We start from the raw sequence: 22,721 nt of genomic DNA, 5'->3' as shown, positions 1-22,721 counted from the left end.
AGAGCCTGGGGCTCCAGACCTGATTTTATGGTCCCCGGGCCCTTAAGTGGTCTTAGGTGGGACTTCCACCTCATTGAGGCAGGAAGTCCGCCTAATGGAGCTGCCAGTCAATCAGCAGGTCGATAGCTCTTAGTCCCAGCAGCGCCACCGAAAGCGGTGGCCACTGCTGGGACTGCAACCCAGCTTCACAATCAAGATGACCAAGAGGACGGAAAAGAGGTAAGTTTTTGGGGTCACGCCAGGTGTGATCGGTTGGGCCCCGGTGAGGCAAGGAGGGTTGATTGAGGGGGGGCGGGGGCCGTGTTTGGTTTTGGGAGTAGTTGGGGTGCCCATTTAAGACAGAGATGAGGATACATTTTTTTCTCTGAGGGTCGTGAATCTTTGGAATTCTCTTCCTCAAAAGGCGGTGGAAGCAGAGTCTTTGAGTATTTTTAAGGCTGAGTTAGATAGATTCTTGATAAGCAAGGGAGTGGAATGTTATCAGGGGTAGGTGGAAATTTGGAGTCATCAGCTGAGCCATGAACTTATTGAATGGTGGAGCAGGCTCGAAGGGCTGAGTGGCCTACTCCTGCTCCTAATTCGTATGTTCCTATGACATGCTTGAAAATAAGAACATTGTCGTGATGAACACTGCAGCTGAAAGTCCTTTCAATAATGGACTTGCGAAAGAAATCACACAGTGATTGATGAGATACTCCATAAGGTCTTAGCTTGAAATTTGGTTGGTCAGCTAACATCTGCTCTGGTGTGGGCAGTCCATGTGAAGCATTTGCTCCAAATAGTTGAGGGCTATTGTCCATATAAGTTGGTCTTTGGGAGGAATCCCAAAATACCTTCTGTGCTGTGTGATCATCCCCTAGCCTTAGAAGGGACTACAATTAGTTCCACCTTCTCTGAGCACACAAATGCCCTACATGCAGGGAGAAGGGCATTCATCAAGACAGAAGTCTGAGAGAATTCAGTGAGCCTTACGGCATCATATAAGACTGTCAGATAAACTTTAATCCTGGGGATTTAGTATTCTATAAAAGATAAGGTCAGAAAGAGTGGAAAGGTCTGAATAAAGTGATAGGGTGTGATGGGAACACTGATTCTCCAACATATCAAACTATTAGGGTCCATTCATCTAGGTGAATAGGGATTGATTATAAACTTGCAAAATCTGAACAATTAGATGATGATAAGGCACCCTGTACCTCACATACTCATAATATATTTGACAGTTATGAGGAACAGAATACAGTGGATAAGGGGCTGGACGATAGCCAAATGATACCAGTACACAAGATAGGGCTATTTTTCCCAAAGGACAACTTCCTAAAGTCAGTACTGGGGTAATTCACATTCCAGAGGGAGCCACTGATTGGAGGGATACGACCACTGTAGAGACAGGAAAGCCACTGGCAAATTCAAACATTGGATAAACGTCCAAGATGACAGAGAAAAAGTAAGATCTATGGACTGGCAAAATGAAGTGAAACTGTGGAAAGCAAGAAAACGCAGTGCAAGTCCCCATAATGGATCTGGAAGTGACTATGGTACTAGGAAACGATCATGTACTGACAACAGAAAACGTCTGATCATAGGAGGGAGAGATCCTGTAGCAGTAGTCCAGAAAGAGATAAGAGGGCAAGTAGAGGCCATAATTTGACTAGAACAAGGACTACAGAACAATCAAGGAACACTACTAGAAGTAAAAGCCCTTATGATCAGGAAGTTATGGTGGCTGCAAATAAATTAGAAAAACTGACGAGAGGTAATACAGTTTGAAAGTTGGAAGGAATTTGGTGTATATTCTGAAGTGCAAGATGGAGGACAGCCAGCCTTATCTCACAGATGGATATGTATAGAAAAGGTACTTCCAGATAGGACATATAAGGCTAAAGTGAGACTAGTGGCTTAGGGTTTCAAAGAGACTTGGTGATCAAGGTGAGAGTGGAATTCCCCCATGGCAGGAAAGGTGATCTTGAAAATTTTTCTTGGTTTTTTTAGCCACATACTCGTGGGAATGTGAGTTGATTGATATAGAAGCTGCATTTTTGCAGGGTGAAAAATTTCAAAAGACTTTTTGAAACCACCTAAAGAAGCAAGTGATGTAAAAGGGAAGCTGTGGAAAGTAAACAAATGTGTTTACAGATTGAATGATCTGTCAAGAGTATGGTATTTCTTCATTTAGGTCTGTCTTGCTGAAAGTAGGCTGTATTAAGCTGAAAGCCGATCCGGCAAGGTTCTACTGGTTTCACAGAGAAACTCACAGGCACCTTTATAATACATGTTGATGATTTTCCATGGGGAGGTTCTGTGGAATTTGTGCAATTGGTTGTTATTAAACTAAAGGGGAGTTTAAGATTGGAAATCAGGCTTTGGGGGCTTTTAGACATTGTCAAGAAAACCCCATATGCAAAATGAGAAATATTAATTCCATCGGTCAGAAACTTACATTAGATTTTTAATGGAAAAAATCCTACAATAACTTAAAAAAAAAACTAGCAGCCAAGATGGCCACCACAATTTGCTTCTGAAACACTTTTTCATATTCAAAAGATCCACCCGGAGCCAGAAGGCTAAGCAGCATGGACTCAGAATAATGACTTGCTCTAAGTGATTGAATTACCTAAAATGGCTTCATTAGCACAGCAATCAAGGCAATCCTAACATGTTGATTTTGAAAAAGCAAACCTCCTCCAAGTGTAAATTGGCATCCTAGGGCATGTGGAACCAATTCTTCACCTTAAATTTCATTAGAAGGTTCCAGAAAACTTGAAGCAGTCATGTGACTGTCTGTCCCTCTCAGGGGAAACTGGTTTTGTTTCCTTTGGACAAAGAGACAAGCAGTAACTGAGACTGCAGCAGCAGAGAAAGCTGTGGGTTTCCCTTTCTCTCTTACTCTCTCCCCAGAAAACATCAAGTTTGAAAACTGTCTGCAAATGTGGACCCTACAAGCCTACAGACTGCTACAGCCAGAGACCAGGGGAAGAGAGCCAACTGCAGTTCTGCCTTCAAAAAAACCTTGAGCAAAGCAGGCCAACTTCAAAGTGCACTTTGACCAGCGAGGACTTCAATAATACAGCTTCAGCTGAGGACTACCGGATCATCCACTTCACAGACTATATTTACGTTTCATTTATTCTGGACTTTAATCCAACCACCAAACCTATTTTTCTCTCTGTAATCTATTTGTGTATGTGATACGCGTGTGAATGTGAGCATAAATGTGTAGCATATTTTTAAGGTTTTTTTTTAATCGGGGTTCGTGTTAAGTATAATAAACTTGCCTCTTTCTTGTTTAAACTCAAGAAAACCTGTTTGATTGGTTCTTTCACAATCACAGTAAAGGTAAAACACTCAAGCAATAACAGGAAGGGCAAAGGGGAGCCTGAGACGCCCTCCTCACCTGGCTGTAACAATATATGGGGTTAGACATTGATTAGAATAGATCGGGAATAATCATACCTAAAGTGTTAATTGGATCCCCATAAATCTGACCAGGTTGTCACCAAGATCATCTTGCATCCAAAGAAGAGAAGAACAGCTAAGGAGACTGACTGGACAGTTAAGCTGGTTTTATACTCAAGTTTCCAGCATTGGGTGCTCTGAAAGACATGAAATTAGTCATTTTTAGTGACACTTCTCATGCCAATCTTCTGGATGGATATTCTTGGTGGGAAAACATGGAAAGTGTTATTTCTTGGCTTGGGAAGCCAAGAAAATAGAATAGTTAAGAGCACTCTAGCTGCAGAAACACTGGTGTTAGTCGAAGTGATAGATACAGAATGTTACTTATCTTTCATTTTGAAAGAAATCCTTGAAAAGGGGCATTCTGAGAAAGGTGTGCCCATTGAATGTTATGTGGATAACTGTTCACTTTGGGATAACGTTCATGTGACAATCTCTTCTCAGTGACACTAGGGATTGACCTTGCCAGTATAAAAAATGTTGGAGAGAAAAGAAATCTAATGGGTCACAAGAACACAAGAAATAGGAGCAGAAGTAGACCATATGGCCCATTGAGCCTGTGGCCCTTTAATACGATCATCGCTGATCTTGGGCTTCAATTCCACTGAAAACCTTGACACAAGTTACCAATTATCAGACTTCTTTTTAACTAAAAAGAATGCTTATTCCAATAAATCTCTGGAGGTCCGAGAAGAAGACACTTTGTAATGAGTTGTATGAAATATGGAAAGTAACTTTTTTGCTTTAAAGGGGAATCTGTAAATGGGTATGTTAAAGGCAAACAGCTGAAGGGCATTGTTCAATTAAGGATAAGAGGTGAATATCAAGAGAGTCTCCTGGACACAAGTGTTGTTGGTGAATAGAAGGCAGAGATGTGTAACGCTGCATTCTGTGAATAAACTGACCAAGAGCAGGATCTGCATCTAGCTTCATTTTTCACTGTTTGGCTTGGATCCATTTAACACCCTCCACTACCGTTTGCATTGTCACACTGCTTGTCTGATATTCATGCTTAGATGAGCAGCAATTTGCTCCAGCGAAACACTGAGGAGACCAAAGCCATAGTCCTCGACCACCGCTTCAAACTCCATATTCTTACAATAATTCTAACTCCCTCGCTGTCTTCCTCAAGCCGAAACGACTGTAACCTTGCTGTCTTATTTTGATCCTGAGCTAGGTTTCAAAAACCATATCATCATGACAAAGACCATCCGCATAAAGGCCCGGGCCCCCCGCCCCCTCCCCACTTAGCTGTTACTGAAAACCTCATCCATGCCTCTATCATCTCCAGACCTGAAGTCCAATTTTCTCCTGGTCAGCTTCCCATCCTCGGTAACCGTTATCTCATCCAAACCTTTGCTATCCCATACCGAATCTCACAGTCCTTTTCTCACCAATCCACTTTGGCTCCTTGTACCCAAAGTGTTGAATTTAAAATCCTCATCCTCGTGTTTAAATCATTTCATGGTCTTTGTAACCTCCTCTAGACCTGGAGCTCCACCTTCTCCCAATCTCTCCATTCCTCTGATTCAAACCACTTACGTACCCTCCCTCTCCTTGCCCCACCATTGGCAAGAGTGCCTTTAGCTACCTAGGCCTCACACTCTGGAATAAAAGCAAAATACTGTGAATGCTGGAAATGGTCAGCAAGTCTGGCAGCATCTGTGGTGATGTCCTTACTACAAACTAGAAAAAGTTAGAGATGGTTTTAAGCATGTACAGAGGCAGAATAGTGTGTTCGCTACTCACTACGTGACTCCTCTACATTGGGGAGACCAAATGCAGATTGGGTGACAATTTCAGTCCACAAACTTGAGCACGAGCTTCCGGTTGCCTGCCATTTTAATTCTCTGCCCCACTCTAACATTTGTCCTCAACCTCCTACATTGTTCCAATGAAGCTCAACATATGCTCGAAGCAGCACCTCATCTTTCAATAATGCATTTTACAGCCTTCTGGACTCAACATTGAGTTTATAGCCACAGGCTCCCATTTCTTCAGACAGCAACTGTTGGTAATGATTCTGCTATTACACTTACACCTCTTCTAGATGCATCTTCTTTTAGAAACATAGAAACATAGAAAAAGAGGAGCAGGAGTAGGCCATTCGGCCCTTCGAGCCTGCTCCGCCATTCAATACGATCATGGCTGATCATCCAAACTCAGTAACCTGTTCCCGCTTTCTCCCCGTATCCCTTCATCCCATTAGCCCTAAGAACTATATCTAACTGTTTCTTGAATATATTTAATGATTTGGCCTCAACTGCTTTCCGTGGTAGAGAATTCCACAGGTTTACCACTCTCTGGGTGAAGAAATCTCTCCTCATCTCAGTCCTAAATGGCTTACCCCATATCCTTAGACTGTGACCCCTGGTCCTGGACTCCCCCACCATCGGGAGCATCCTTCCTGCATCTAGTCTGTCCAGTCCAGTTAGAATTTTGTAGGAGATACCCTCTCATTCTTCTAAACTCGAGTGAATACAAGCCTAATCGACCCAATCTCTCTTCATACGTCAGTCCTGCCATCCAGGAATCAGTCTGGTGAACCTTCGCTGCACTCCATCCATAGCAAGAACATCCTTCCTCAGATAAGGAGACCAAAACTGCACACAATACTCCAGGTGTGATCTCATCAAGGCCTTGTATAATTGCAGCAAGACATCCTTGCTCCTGTACGCAAATCCTCTCGCTATGAAGGCCAACATACCATTTGCCTTCTTAACTGCCTGCTGCACCTGCATGCTTACTTTCAGCGATTGGTGCACAAGGACACCCAGGTCTCGCTGCACCTATCTCTTTCCCAATCTATCGCTCTTCAGATAATAATCTGCCTTTCTGTTTTTGCCACCAAAGTGGATAACCTCACATTTATCCCCATTATACTGCATCTGCCATGTATTTGCCCACTCACTCAACCTGTCCAAATCACACTGGAGCTTCTCTGCATCCTCCTCACAGCTCACTCTCCCACCCAGCTTTGTGTCATCTGCAAACTTGGATATATTACATGTAATTCCCTCATCTACATCATTAATATATATTGTGAATAGCTGGGGTCCTAGCACTGATCCCTGCGGTACCCCACTAGTCACTGCCTGCCACTCGGAAAAAGATCCGTTTATTCTTACTGTTTGTTTCCTGTCTGCCAACCAGTTCTCTATCCACGTCAGTACCTTACCCGCAATCCCATATGCTTTACTTTTGCATGCTAATCTCTTATGTGGGACCTTATCGAAAGCCTTCTGAAAGTCCAAATATACCACATCCACTGGTTCTCCCTTATCTATTCCACTAGTTACATCCTCAAAAAATTCCAGTAGGTTTGTCAAGCATGATTTCCCTTTCATAAATCCATGTTGATTTTGACCGATCATGTCATTATTTTCCAAGTGCTTTGTTATTACATCTTTTATAATGGATTTTGCATTTTCCCCACTACTGATGTCAGGCTAACTGGTCTATAATTCCCTGTTTTCTCTCTATCTGCTTTTTTAAATAGTGAGGTTACATTAGCTACCCTCCAATCCATTGGAACTGTTCCAGAGTCTATAGAATTTTGAAAATGACCAGCAATGCATCTACTATTTCTCGGGCCTCTTCCTTAAGTACTCTGGGTTGTAGATTATCAGGCCCTGGGGATTTATCGGCCTTCAATCCCGTCAATTTCCCTAAAACCATTTCCCTGCTAATACTGATTTCATGCAGTTCCTCCTTCTCGCTGGACCCCATGTTCCCCAACATTTCTGAGAGGGAATTTGTGTCCTCCTTTATGAAGACAGAATCAAAGTATGTATTTAATTGGTCTGCCATTTCTTTGTTCCCCATTAAAAATTCCCCCGTTTCTGACTGTAAAAGACCCACATTTGTCTTCACTAATCTTTTACTCTTCACATATCTATATCTATATTGCATGTCCCATTACTATCCTTTTTTGCTTTGCACTATCATCCCTTTTGCCATTTAATCTCTCCTGTCTTCCAGTGTATCACACACCTTCCCTTTTGTTCTCTCTCCTCCCCACTCTTCCTGCCTCTGTACTTGCTTAAAACCTGTTACATCTCTAACTTTTTCCAGTTCTGACATTAACTCTATTTCTCTCACCACAGATGCTACCCGACCTGCTGGGTATTTCCAGCATTCTCTGTTTTTGTCCTACACTCTGGAATTGCCTCCCGAGAACCATGTGTCTGCCCACCTCCCTCTCCTCCATTAAGACTTTCCTTTGTATCTAGCTCTTTGACCAAGGTTTATGTCTTTTGGTCTTTTGGAGTCAGCTTGTATTTCTGACATTCCTTCTGCCTCTGTAGCGCCCTGGGATGTCTTTCTGCATTAAAGGTGTTATATAAATGCAAGTTTTTTTCCTTCATTTATTCATGGACATGGGCAACATTGGCAAGGCCAATATTTATTGCCTATTCCTAATTGCCTTAACTGAGTGGCTTGCTAGGCCATTTAAGAGGGTATTTAAGAGTCAGCCACATTGCTGTGGGTCTGGAGTTACATGTAGGCCAGACTGGGTAAGGACAGCAGATTTCCTTCCCTCAAGGACATTAATGAACCAGATGGATTTTTCCGACAATCTGGTAGTTTCATGGTCACCATCACTGCTTTTTATTCCAGATTTAATTAATTAAATTCCCGAGCTGCCATGGTGGGATTTGAATTCATGTATCCAGGTTATTAGTCAGGTCTCACATTGAGCAACTTCTCCTTCAATTCCACTCACTTCCTTCAAGTAAAAGGGGTTGCTATGGGTACCTGCATGGGTCCTAGTTATGCCTGTCTTTTTGTGGGATACGTTGAACATTCCTTGTTCCAGCCCCCTCCCCCAACTCTTTTTCCGGTACATTGATGACCGTATCGGTGCCGTTTCCTGCTCCCGCCCCAAACTGGAAAATGTTATCAAGTTTGCTTCCAGTTTCCACCCTTCTCTCATCTTTACATGGTCCATCTCCGATAATTCCCTTCCCTTCCTCGACTTCTCTGTCTCCATCTCTGAAGATAGGCTGTCTGCTAATATTCATTATAAGCCCACCGACTCCCGCAGCTACCTCGACTACACTTCTTCACACCCTGCCTCCTGTAAGGACTCCATTCCATTCGACCAGTTTCTCCGTCTCAGACACATCTGCTCTGATGATGCAAACTTCAACGACAGCACTTCTGATATGTCATCCTTTTTCCTCAACTGAGGATTCCCGCCCCCCCCCCCCCCCCCACACTGTGGTTAACAGGACTCTCAACCGTGTCTGGCCCATTTCCCGCACTTCTACCCTCACCCCTTACCCTCCCTCCCAGAACCGTCACAGGGTTCTCCTTGTCCTCACTTTCCACCCCACCAGCCTTCACATCCAAAGAGTCATCCTGTGCCATTTCCGCAACGTCCAGCGTGATGCCACCACCAAACACATCTTCCCCTCCCCTCCCCTCCCCTGTCAGCATTCCGAACGGATCGATCCCTCCGTGACACCCTGGTCCACTGCTCCATTACCCTCAACACCTCGTCCCCTTCCCACAGCACCTTCCCATGCAATCGCAGGAGGTGTAATACCTTCCTTTTTACCTCCTCTCTCCTCACTATCCAAGGCCCCAAACACTCCTTTCAGGTGAAGCAGCGATTTACTTGTACTTCTTTCAATGTAGTATACTGTGTTCTGCTCACAATGTGGCCTCCTCTACAGTGGGGAGACCAAATGCAGACTGGGTGACCGCTTTGCGGAACTCATACGCTCAGTCCAAAATTATGACCCCGAGCTTCCGTTTGCTTGCCATTTCAACACTCCCCCCTGCTCTCATGCTCACATCTCTGTCCTGGGCTTGCTGCAGTGTTCCAGTGAACACCAACGCAAGCTCGAGGAACAGCATCTCATTTACCGATTAGGCATGCTAGTAAAGGCCTGCTCAGGTCACAAAAAAAAACCCAACCCAAACCCGACGGAAACACATCGGACCCAAGCCCGACCCAGCCCGGGTCCCTCCATTTTCCCCTCCAGCCCGACCCGACCCGAGCCTGACCCAACCCTTGCGACTCCCAATCTTCAGGATGCTGCAGCATGAGCGTGATAACGTCATAGAGATGCTCACTCACTGTGCAGACTCAAAGTTTCCCTGCTTGACATCCCGGACTCGCAGCTCAGGTAAGTTTTTCACTTTTAACACTTACCTGCAATTCTTGCTGTGTGTGTCTGACCCGGACCCGAGCCCGAAGGCCGGACCCGGAAGAGCGGCCCGACCCGACCCGAGCCCGACACATTTCATCGGGTCCTGTCGGGTTCGGGTCGGGTAGCAGGCCTTTAGGTTACAGCCTGCCGGACTGAACACTGAGTTCAATAATTTCTGAGCATGACGGACCACCTTTTTATTTTCAGTTATTTTTTCTTTTTCCTTTTTATTTTATTTTAGTTTGTTTCATCATTCATTTTTCTTACCATGTGCCTGCCTACTGTTTTTTTCATGTTTGTGCTTTGGGCCAGGGCTGTCATTTTTCTGTCAATTAACACCCTCTCTGCACTAACGCTTTGTCTTTCAATACACCATTAACATACCGTTTTCCTTTGCTCCATGACCTTCTGGTCAGTTATTCTCTGTGACTCTGTCCTATCAACACCTTGCCTTTTGTTATCGCTTGCTCCACCCCCGCTTTATTTGCTTAAAATCTATTACCGTTCTAACCTTTGCCAGACCTGCTGAATATTTCCAGCATTTCTTGTTTTTATTTCAGATTTCCAGCTTCTGCAGTATTTTGCTTTTATTTTAATAGTCAGGTCTCTGGATTACTAGTACAGTACTTGTCCAGCAATATATCCTCTATGCTGTTTTCCTGTTGTAATAGTAATAACATTTAAAAAGTCTTTTAATGTTGTGTTTCGTCGTTTTAATGAGTTTCTGCATCTTTTTCTAGGAACCTCGATGAACTCTTGCTTCTTCCTCCCAACAGAGGTTTTTTAAAATATTGTTTTTCTCTTTACTTCACTTCGAATTTATTTAATCAGAAGTGTTATTACATTCCACAGAAGGTGATCAAGAGCTTGAACAGGTTGGATGAATTTTTTTTATTGTTCATTCTCTGGATGTAGGTGTAGTTGGCAAGGCCAACATTTATTGCCCATCCATAGTTGCCCTGGATACAGCTTACTAGCTTTCTGGGCTACTTGGAATTACTTGGAAAGGCAGTTTTGAATCAGCTACATTGGCTGACCTAAGAGCAGCAATGGACTGCTGTCTTAAACAATAAGATGTGGTCGAGGGGAGATGGTAGAGTGGGTATTCAGGAAGGAAGAATCAAATAGGGGAGGCAGTGGGCTGGTGGTAATGTCACTAGACTAGTAACCCAGAGCCCCAGGCTAATGCTCTGGGGACATGAGTTTGAATCCCCCTACCACAGATGGTGGAATATGAATTCAATTAATAAATCTGGAATTAAAAATCTAGTGGTGACATGAACCCATAGTCGATTGTTGTAAAAACCCATCTGGTTCACTAATGTCTTTTAGGGAAGGAAATTTGCTGTCCTTACCTGGTCTGGCCTACATGTGACTCCAGGCTCACAGCAATGTGGTTAACTCTTAAATGTCTTCTGAAATGGCCTAGCAAGCTACTCAGTTGTATTAAACTACTACAAAGTCTAACAAAAGAAATGAAACTAGACAGACCACCCACATTGCCAGTGATGCTCATAACCCATGAGCAAATTTAAAAAACTCCATTATTTACTGCCTGCCAACTTGAAAATGCCCCATTTATGCCCACCCGTTGCTTTCTGGCTGTGAACCAATCCTCTATCCATGCTAATATATTGTATTATTATCTTGCCTATTAAGCTTTTGTGTGGTACCTTATCGAATGCCTTTTCGAAATTCAGGTATACTACATCTACTGGTTCCCCTTTATCTACCCTACGAGGCACATCTTCAAAAAACTCTAATAAATTTGTCAAACAGGATTTCCCTTTAGTAAAGCCATGTTGACTTGTTCTAATCATACTGAGCTTTTCTAAGTGCATTGTTAAGACTTCCTTAATAATAGATTCCAGCATTTTCCCAATGACTGATGTTAGAAAACAGTGAACTGCCGCTCAGATAGCTTCTCTCCCTCCTCTCTTGAAAAGTGGTGAGCCCTCATGGTAAATAATATATTCTCATCAAGGAAATCGCATACATTTACATGAAATAATCTCTAGTGCTACTTCACCATACACATGTCCACTTTGTGACTTACCAGAAACACTGGCAATTGGTCAATTAATGCACTGTTTTTCCATCTTAGTAATTTGGTAATCACATGAATTTGACCCAATTACAGAAGAGTGGGATCCTGTCCAAAGACTGTGGCACAGAAACTTTTACATCAGCCATAGGATTTCACATGGGATCTCACAGCGGATTCATCATCTCAAGGCTTCTAACCATACTAGAATCTGGCTTTTGCCGTTGGTCAGAAGAGTCATGGTGAGTCCAGCTGCTCTCTCAAACCCTCCCTCCCACCTGAACTGGTAATTTCCCATATTGGTACTTCATGATTTTTTAATGATATCCAAGCAGAAACTGTATAAAAAGAAAATAATAAAACTAAGGCCATGAGCAACTGCACCACAAAGAGAACAGGTCAATCTCAAGTCTGCTGAGTTAACTGATCTCGGTTGGAGATGATGCTGATGTATTTCTACTGGCTAGGTAGGTACCCAAGCATTAGGGAAGGGGGCAATCAGTCAGCTATTGCCCCTGCTCCTTATTATCCAATAATGTTTGCTGGAAATGCATATATGGACATCACAATGAAAAGCCTGCCTGGTGCCCAGAGTCTAAGCTCATGTGGAAAGAGTGCCCTGGAGGTACCAGAGAACTGCTGGCAAACATCAAACCGTATCCCACCAAGAATCAGCAACAGTGGGAACATTAATAAATAGTAAGAGGGATAAATAGTCAGATACTCACTTCCAGCAGATCAAGATTCTTCTTGAGAGCAGTACTCTTTATATGGGTATACATTATATTGACCACTGCTTCCAAATAGGGCAAGCAGTCCGCCTGAAACTGTCGGCTCAGCACCTTTATCATACATACACGTCTCTCCACAGTCATGTTTCTCATCTCCATTATGTGATCACTGTACACTTGCAACATAATCCTGAAATCCTGTGGGGTCCACTCACGATCCTTCATGGAAGCAGCAAGGTCCAGTTCCATGGCTTGATCCACCATGGCACAGTAACGCTCGAAGATTCTACTGTACTGTCTGACATGCACCATTGCTGCATTTATCAAATTCTTCAGTTCAGCAAGCTAGAGGTCAGAGGACAAATAAGTTACAGCAATAAACAACAAGGGTGTGTGTGTGTTAGAGAGAGACACACGCAAAGGGAAACACAGAGGGAGAGAGAGAGACAAAGACAAGCAGTAAGAGAAAAAGACAGACAGAGGTAGTTCTGGCAGCATCTGTGGAGACAGAAGCAGAGTTAATGTTTCAGGCTGATGGCCTTTCATCAGCGCTGGGAAAAGTTAGAAATGTAATTGATTTTAAGCAGTGAAAGCAGGCAGTGAGGGAAAAAGAACAAAAGGGAAGGTCTGTGATGGGATGGAAGGCAGGAGAGATCAAATGACATAAGAGTGGATGGTGCAAAGCCAAAAAAGGGAGTGATAACGGGACAAATAAAGAAATAAAAGATGTGTCTGGAGGAGATGTGAACAGTTGCCGTCTGATAGCAAAAAAAAGAGAGAAAAACCAGAGAGGAAAAACGAATCCAGCGAAAAAAGGGAACAAAATGGGGACAGAAGTTATAATCTGAAACTGTTGAACTCAATGTGAGGTCTGGAAGGCAGTGCTGAATCAAAAGATGAGGTGCTGTTCCTCAAGCTTACATTAAGCTTCATTGGAGAACTGCAGGAGGCCCAGGACAGAGAGGTCAGATAGAAGCAAGGTAGACAATTAAAATGGCAGACAACTGGAAATTTGGAATCACACTTGTGGACTGAATGGAGGAGTTCCACAAAGTGGTCACCCAATCTGTGTTTGGTCTCCCCAATGTAGAGGAAAGCACATCATGAGCAAGGAATAAAGTATACTTCATGCTAGGCCCCCACCTGCCAAATTGATTTTAAACTGTTACGGAATAAAGAAAGGATCTGTTAAACAGATCAGCCGTAACTGGAAAAGACATTTGCATATCAACAGTTGGTTCTTGGAAGGACAAAGGATCATGCCCTGACACATTCAATCTACAATGGACCTTAATCACCAGGTATTGTGTGTAAGAGGTGCATTCCAGAGACTGCTAAGGTGATACAATCCAAGAAGTGGTCAGACCAGTTAGTCACATGACTAACCTGCTTGGCAACCTGGGTTTTTCTGAATTGTACAAACAGTTTGAACTCAGAGTGTTTGTTTGCTCCTGGACTGAGAAGATCTCTCCTGTCTACTCCCGTCTCTTTCTCACAAGCCTCTGAATCCACTGAAGACACATGAACCCCAAGAGAGAAAAGTCTCCTATAGCGAACAAGGTTTAAGAAGAATACTGGGCCCCAACAAAAAGCAAGATCTACCTACAATCAAGGACTCTACAGTGAGCTCAAAGAACTGTAACAAAAACTCTTCAGATATCGCCTAAAAATTTTTCCACTTTATTTCTTCTGCTCTTTTCTGTCTCTATTTGCATATGTGTATCGCATATGCATGCTAGCGTGAGCTCATCGTGTATCCGTAGGCATCAACCGAATTAGAGTTTAAGTTCAAACTTAATAAATTTCAACTTTTCTCCTTTAAACCTAAGAAAACCTGTTTGTGCTGGTTTCTGTGCCATATAATTGGAAAGCGGTAATCAAGGATTCACCAAGGGGGAGCTAAAAACCTGGTATGTTTAAAATTAAACCCTGTTACAGTAAGACCAGGTGAAGGCTGAAAGGGAACCCGAGATCTCTTTTTCACCTGCTCGTAACAGAAAGTTGGGTGCTAGCGTCCGCAATTGACCCACAAACGAGAGAAATTGGAAGTGGGAAGCCAAATTGTTCCCAATCGAAAAAGAGCAAGATTTCAATACAGATTTTGTTGTGGTTGTGTATGCTTGAATACTAACATGGCTGCAACTGAAGATAGTAGCTCTCCAAGCCAGGGTAAAGTTACTTGGGATAAGTTAAAACCACTGTCTATGGAGGAGTTGAGGAAAATGGATGAGCAGTGGCAAGGTTAGGTAATCTGAACTCGTAAGACTAGTGGCCAACCATTTTTACCTTGAATCTGAAGAAGCAGAAACAGGGTTAGATGCAGACTCCGACAGTGTATTGTTAGCAAACATGCAATTGGAACAGAGGAAATTTGAATTTGAGGAGAAAGGAAGAAAGAGAGAGCCTTCCAAAAGGACCGTGAAGAAAATGAAAGACAGGAGAAGGAACAAGAGTGAGAGGAGAGAGAGAGAGAGAGATAATATTCCAGCAAAAATGCAAAGAAAGAAAGCTGAAGTGGCTTGAGTTAACTAGGGTAAACAGAGTAACCCCAGTGCAAGCACGGCCAATATGGAGGAGCAGAATTCAGGGCTGGGTATAGAATTGTTAAAACTAGCTCAACCAATTCCAAAATTCAATGAGGAAGATGTGGAAATATTTTTGTGTCCTTTGAGAAACTGGCAAGGCAGCTAAAATGGCCAGCTGAGACCTGGCCTCTTTTACTACAAAGCATGCTAACTGGAAAAGCCCATAAGGTTTATTCCCTGCTGCCAGATGAGAGTTCACCAAATTATGAACTGACAAAAAATGCTATCCTTGGGGCATATGAATTAGTACTCGAAGCCTATTGCCAAAAGTTTAGAACCCTCAAGAAGCAAGCTAATAAAACTTATCTGGAGTTTGAAAGAAGTAAGCAGAAGGCTTACGACCAGTGGCTGAGGGCTCTTAAAGTACAACTTAGCTATGAGAATCTCAGAGAAATAATTCTGTTAGAGGAATTTAAACACTCTCCCCCACTCTCCATAAAGACTCATGTAGAGGTGCAGCGGGTCCAGAGAGCCCGGCAAGCGGCCGTTCTGGCCGATAAGTTTGCTTTAATTTATAAGTCGGCTTCCCGGGGAGAACCTTTTCTAGTCACCCCCACAAATCCGAAAAGGACAAAGGGTGGGAAGGTGATAGGAGCCCAAGCAGTCCTGGGAGAGAAAGGAAAGCCGGAGACACAGGGGGCCCTCCTCTAGCTAAAGAGGAAGGTGCTGTGAGCAAGAGAGAGACCTGGAGACGTGTGTGCTTCCATAGTAATAAAGCAGGGCATTTAAAAGCTGACTGCTAGAAACTAAAGGGAAAACTTGTAGGGTTAATCAGGGCACACCTGCTCAGTGAAGACAGGAACCTGATGGAGAACACAGCAGAACAAGCTGTGGCTTTAACTGCAGTAAGAGTGAGACCCAGGAAGCTTACAGCTACGAGTGCAGAAAGATTTAATAGGATTCCTGAAGGCTATCAGGGTTTTGTGTCTGAAGGGAAATTAACCCTATACCCCTCGAGTGGGGCAAGCAAACCCACTGTGATTTTCAGGGACACAAGGGCCACTAGATCCCTTTTACTGTGAAAAGGGATGACCTTTCCCCCAGAGAATGCAGTGAATACCAGAATGATTGTGAATGGTATTGGAGGGCAGTGTATGCTGTACCTGCACCTGGAGTGCAACCTAGTTTTGGGACAGGTGACCGTAGGGATTGTCCCTAGTTTGCCTGTGGACGGAGTTGACCTGCTCCTAGGTAATAATCTGGCGGGGCCGAGTAGTGAAAGAAAGACCGCAGGAGGTCAGAGAGACAGGGCAGTGGGAGGAGATTGTCCCCTGCAGTTTCCCTGAATGTGTAGTGGATCAGGCCATGATCAAACCAGCATCCCCAGAGGAGACTGAATTGGCACTGCAGGCAGATGACCATGTCTGTCTGTCTGAGACTTTTGTTATGACCAGGTGAGAAAGGTGTCTAGGCGTCTTCTACTGTCTTCACCTGGTCTTATTGTAACAGAGTTTTATTTTTGAACACACTGTGTTTTAAGCTCCCACTTTGTGAATCCTTGTTCATAGTTTTCCAATTATAAGGCAAAGAAATGAGCACACCAGGTTTTTGTTAGTTTTAAAGAAGAAAAGTGAAATTTAATAAACCTTAAACTTAAACTGTAATACGGTTAACGCCTACGGATATACGACGCACCCACACTAGCATGCACAAGCGATACTCTCATGCAAATAGGGACAGAAAAAAGAAGCAGAAAAATAATATGGAGAGGTTTAAGGGAATCTCTGAAGAAGGGTTTTTACTGTGCTTCGAGGTCGCTGTAGGGTCCTTGATTGTAGATAGTCTTGCTTTTCGTTGGGGCCCAGTATTCTTCTTAAACCTTGTTCACTGTAGGAGACTTTTCTCTATTGGGGTTCATATGTCTTCAATGGTTTCCGAAGCCGGTGAGAGTGAGATGAGAGCAGACAGGAGAGAGGTGGTCTCAGTCCAGGAGAAAACAGCTTTCTGATTTCAAATTCCTTGTTGGAGCTCAAATTCAAATAAACTCCAACAGTCAGTCGGTCATGAGGGTGATGACTAACCTAGTCGAAGTGTCACAGGAAAGTGCCTGGCCTGACCACTTCTGTTTGTGTATTCGGCCATCTTAGTAGTTAACCTGGAACGCTTTAATGTCTGGTAATCAAAAGTCCATTGTGGATTAAATTGGAGCAGGGAATAGCTCCTTTGTTCTTTGAAGTACTTGTCTGTTGGCCAAAGTCTCCAATTGTTTTTGAAAGCAAGTTCTTTCTTCACAATCAGCAATTTAAAATCAATGTTCATGTGATGAAATTAATTTTTCCTTATTCTTGGCAGGTGGGGGGGGTGGGGGGGCTTGGCTGACACCTCCATACCCAGGGGAATGAAATGCAATTTAAAGAATAAAGGGCGCATTTCATTACAGGGTTTGGGAGAAATATAAGATACAGAAAGAAAAGCCATGCATTTCTCTCATTCATTTGTATTCATTCACCAATCTTAAAGCTTATTAAAAATAGTCCTTTCTGGGTGTCAGGAGAGTTAGTAGTGGGCAGGTCTATTCTGAACTCTCTGAGTCATGCAAAGACCTCTGACTGTGGGGAGCAGCCTTTGTTACTCTCCCCTTTGTTCTCTGGGACACTCCTACCTGCAGGTATTTGTGTAGACTTAACTGCACTTTCCTGTGACACTTCGACTAGGTTAGGCATCACCCTCATGGTTTCTGTGGCCCCTAGAGGTCTCTCTTTGGCTCTGCAGGTTCCTGTAAATGCTGTTAGCAATTCTGGTGGGGTGCTTCCACGGAGGATGTGGGACCTAACTTTTCACATTTTTCAGGGTTGGTTGATGAGACAGTAGGGGTTTTCATCCAGGATTCTTCCCGGACTTCCTTTAACCTGCCCTCTTGGTCACTTTTTCCCCTTCTCTTTCTAAACGTTTGCCAGCCATGTACCTGCCTGTCCCCTTTTGTTTTCGTTCGGGGTTGCTTACAGTTCACCAACCCTCGGCTGGAGGGTCCTCCTAACACTGGTACAGGACTTAGGAGTGCAAGTTTCACTGCAAGTTGGGGTTTCCCCTCAACCTGGCACATGTGACAACTCCTGCAGTACTCCACCACATCTTTGTGGAGTATTGGCCATTCAAACTTCTGTCTTATGCGGGTTTTGGTCTTTCGTATACTGGCATGTACAGCCACTGTACTCTCGTGGGCCCTTCTTATTATTTCTCTCCGGTACCTCTGTGGTACCACTAACTGATGAACTACTATCCACTCCTTGTCCTCAAATCTGTGAGGAGAACTCCATTTCCTCATCAGTACCTCATTCTTTAAATAGTAGCAGTCAGGGACTCCCACTGATTCACTTTCAGATTGGGCAGCCTGTGCTAACTCTTGCAATACTGGGTCGGCTTGCAGAGCCTCAGCTAGAGAAAATCCATTTAATTTACTCCCTGGGTCTTCTAACTTCCCAAAGAAAGTCTCGGACAGGCAGACCTCATGGTCATTTGCCTGCAGTGCCAATGCAGTCTCCTCTGGGGGAGCTGGCTTAATCACGGCCTGATCCACTACACATTCAGGGACTCTGCAGGGGACCGTCTCCTACCACTGCCCTGTCTCTGACCTCCTGCGGTCTTTCTACTGGGGGGGCTACCACCTTCACTCCTACAAGCAGGTCAACCCCATCCACAGGCAAACTAGGGACAATCCCACAGTCATTGGTCCCGAAACTAGGTGGCACTCCAGGTACACCCGGTGTACAGGTACAAGCATACACTGCCCTCCAATAACATTCACCACCATTTTGGTGTTCACTGCACTCCCTAGGGGAAAGCTCAGGCCTTTTCCCAGTAAAAGTGATCTGGTAGTCCCTGTGTCCCTGAGAATTACTTTGGGCTTGCTTGCCCCACTCAAGAGATATGGGGTTACTTTCCCTTCAAACACAAAACCCTGATAACCTTCAGGAATCTATTACCTTTTCCAGCACTGGCCGTAGTAAGCTTCCTGGGTTGCACTTATACTGCAGTTAAAGCCACAGCCCCCTGTGTCTTCTGCTTTCCTTTCTCTCCCTGGACTGCCTGGGTAGATATCATCTTCCCACCCTTTGTCCTTTTTGGATTTGTGATTTCAGGGGTGACCAGGAAAGGTTCTCCCCTGGGAAACCGACATAAATTAAAGCACATTTATCGGCCAGAATGGCCGCTTGCCGGGCTCCCTGAACCTGCTACTGGGTCTTTATTGTGAATGGGAGAGAGTTTTTACATTCCTCTAACAGGATTACTTCTCTGAGAGTCTCATAGCTGAGTTGTATTTTAAAAGCCCTCAGCCACTGGTCAAAGCCAGCTGCTTACTTCTTTCAAATTCCAGATAGGTTTGATTGGCTTGCTTTTTGAGGGTTCTAAACTTTTGGCGATAGGCTTCGGGTTCTAATTCATATGCCTCGAGGATAGGATTTTTGGTCAGTTCATAATTTGATGAATTCTCATCTGGCAACAAGGAATCAACATCATGGGCTTTTCCGGTTAGTTTGCTTTGCAATAAGAGAGCAGCAGGAGAAGGTAGCGACTCTTCGGTGGGTGAGTGAAGGCATCAGGAGCTGTGTTTTAAAAGTAAGTACTTACTGTTTTACTTACTGTTTTCCTTGTCTTTGAGTTTCTTTTGGCGCCGGAGGAACCGGAAGCTGGTCGGCAGCGAGGACTCCTGGGTAGGTATTTTCCTTAAAGGTGCGGAGCTCCGTGGACTCGGCCTCATTTCCCGGCGGAGCAGCAGGAGAAGGTAGCGACTCTTCGGTGGGTGAGTGAAGGCATCAGGAGCTGTGTTTTAAAAGTAAGTACTTACTGTTTTACTTACTGTTTTCCTTGTCTTTGAGTTTCTTTTGGCGCCGGAGGAACCGGAAGCTGGTCGGCAGCGAGGACTCCTGGGTAGGTATTTTCCTTAAAGGTGCGGAGCTGAGTAAACCCGAGCCACTACACATGTAGTGTCTCCCACCCATCCTCCTCCTCTAACCTAATAATAAGACCCTTTTTACCCTCCTCCTCTAACCAAAAAGGACTGAACAGGTAAGCTATTTACTGTTTTTGTTAATATCTATAGTTGTACTTAACTAAGGGGTAATTGAATAAAAGAAATGGCAGCCAGTGTAGTGTATTGCTCCTCCTGCAGAATGTTCGAGGTGAGGGAAACCTCCGGTGGCCCTGCCGACTTCACCTGCTGGAAGTGCATCCGTCTCCAGCTCCTATCAGACCGTGTTAGGGAATTGGAGCTGGAGCTGGATGAACTGAGGATCATTCGGGAAGCTGAGGGGTTGATAGATAGAAGCTACACGGAGGTCGTTACTCCACAAATCAAAGGCAGCTGGGTAACAGTTAGAGGTGGGAAGAGGTCAGTGCAGGGATCTCCTGTGGTCGTTCCCCTCAACAACAAGTATACAGTTTTAGATACTGTTGGGGGGGACGGCCTATCGGGGGCAGGCTGCAGTGACCGGGCCTCTGGCACGGGGTCCTGCACTGTGGCTCAGAAGGGAAGGAGGGAGAATGGGAGAGCACTAGTCATCGGGGACTCGATGGTGAGGAGTACGGACAGGCGGTTCTGTGGGCGCAGGCGAGACGCACGGATGGTTTGTTGCCTCCCTGGTGCCAGGGTCCGTGATGTTTGTGATCGCGTCTTCAGGATCCTTAAAGGGGAGGGGGAGCAGCCAGAGGTCGTGGTGCACATTGGCACCAACGACGTAGGAAGGAAGGGTGGCACAGATGTTAGAAGTGAGTTTAGGGAGTTAGGCTGGAAGCTGAAAGCTCGGACGGACAGAGTTGTTATCTCTGGTTTGTTGCCGGCGCCACGTGATAGTGAGGCTAGGAATAGGGAGAGAGCACAGCTGAACACGTGGCTGCAGGAATGGTGTAGGAGGGAGGGCTTCCAGTTCTTGGATAATTGGACTGCATTCTGGGGAAGATGGGACCTGTTCAAACAGGACGGGCTGCATCTGAACCAGAGGGGCACCAATATCCTGGGAGGGAGGTTTGCTAGTACTGTTCGGGAGGGTTTAAACTAGTTTGGGAGGGGGATGGGAACCGGACTTGTAATCCAGGGACCAGTGGGTCCACTCAGAAAGACAAAGAGTGTAGTGAGGTATTGGGGAAGGTAGCACTGTCACAGAGGACAGATGGGCACGGAGAAGGGTTAAAGTGCGTATACTTCAACGCAAGAAGCATCAGGAATAAGGTGAGTGAATTGAAGGCGTGGATGGGCACTTGGGACTACGATGTTGTGGCCATCACTGAAACGTGGATAGGTGAGGGGGAGGAATGGTTTTTGGAGGTACCTGGTTATAGATGTTTTCATAAGATTAGGAATGGTGGTAAAAGAGGTGGGGGGGTGGCATTGTTAGTTAGAAATAGTGTAACAACTGCTGAAAGAATTTTCGAGGAGGATCTGCCGACTGAGGCACTGTGGGTTGAGGTCAGGAACAGGAAAGGAGCAGTCACCTTGATGGGAGTTTTCTATAGGCCCCCCAATAGCAGCAGGGAGGTGGAAGAGCAGATTGGGAAACAGATTTTGGAAAGGAGCAGAAGTCACAGGGTAGTAATTATGGGGGATTTCAACTTCCCAAATATTGATTGGCAACTCTTTAGATCGAATAGTTTGGATGGGGTAGTGTTTGTGCAGTATGTCCAGGAAGCTTTTCTGACTCAGTATGTAGACTGCCCGACCAGAGGGGAGGCAATATTGGATTTGGTACTAGGTAATGAACCAGGGCAAGTGATAGAGCTGTTGGTGGGCGAGCACTTTGGAGATAGTGATCACAATTCTGTAGCATTCACTGTGGTAATGGAGAGGGATAGGTATGTGCAACAGGGCAAGGTTTACAATTGGGGGAAGGGTAGATATGATGCTGTCAGGCAGGAACTGAGGAGCATAAGTTGGGAGCATATGCTGGCAGGGAAGGGCACGGTCGAAATGTGGAACTTTTTCAAGGAGCAGATAGTAGGGGCCATTGATAAGCATGTCCCTGTCAGACAGGGAAGGGATGGTCATGTGAGGGAACCGTGGTTGACAAGAGAGGTTGAGAGTCTTGTTAGGAAGAAGAAGGATGCGTATATAAAGTTGAGGAAAAAGGGCACAGGCATAGCTCTGGAGGGATACAAGATGGCCAGGAAGGATCTGAAGAAAGGGATTAGGAGAGCTAAGAGAGGGCATGAAAAATGCTTGGCGGGTAGGATAAAAGAAAACCCCAAGGCCTTTTACGCGTATGTCAGAAATATGAGGATGACTAGGGGGACCGTAGGTCCGGTCAAGGACAATAGCGGGAGACTGTGTGTTGAGCCGGAAGAGATAAGTGAGGTTTTGAATGAGTACTTCTCTTCGGTATTTACGAATGAGAAGGGGTGTATTACTGAAGAGGACGGTGTGAAACAGACTGGTAAGCTCGAGGAAGTGCTCGTTAGGAGGGAAGATGTGTTGGGGTTTTTGAATAACTTGAAGATAGACAAGTCTCCCGGGCCTGACGGGGTATATCCAAGGATGTTATGGGAAGCAAGGGATGAAATTGCAGAGCCGCTGGCAATGATCTTTTCATCTTCTCTGCTGACGGGGGTGGTACCAGGTGATTGGAGGGTGGCAAATGTTGTGCCCCTGTTCAAGAAAGGGAATAGGAACAACCCTGGGAATTACAGGCCAGTTAGTCTTACTTCGGTGGTAGGCAAGTTGATGGAAAAGGTGCTGAGGGATAGGATTTCTGAGCATCTGGAAAGACACTGCTTGATTCGGGACAGTCAGCACGGTTTTGTGAGGGGTAGGTCT

General features: G+C 44.7%; 1 protein-coding gene across 1 annotated transcript in view; it reads right to left on the bottom strand.

Annotated features, from left to right (window-relative positions):
* Nucleotides 1-22,721, bottom strand: part of LOC137367175 (dynein axonemal heavy chain 6-like) — a 1,370,791-nt gene that overhangs the window by 851,166 nt on the left and 496,904 nt on the right. Inside the window, exon 18 of the mRNA XM_068028611.1 lies at nucleotides 12,390-12,737. Within this exon, the coding sequence (XP_067884712.1) occupies nucleotides 12,390-12,737 (348 nt within the window). The remainder of the gene's footprint in view (nucleotides 1-12,389; nucleotides 12,738-22,721) is intronic.

The sequence above is a fragment of the Heterodontus francisci genome, chromosome 3 (genome assembly GCF_036365525.1).
Source record: "Heterodontus francisci isolate sHetFra1 chromosome 3, sHetFra1.hap1, whole genome shotgun sequence".
Taxonomy (NCBI): Eukaryota; Metazoa; Chordata; class Chondrichthyes; order Heterodontiformes; family Heterodontidae; genus Heterodontus; species Heterodontus francisci.
The sequence above is the reverse complement of the archived record's forward strand: the minus strand, read 5'-3'. Positions and strand labels throughout refer to the sequence as shown.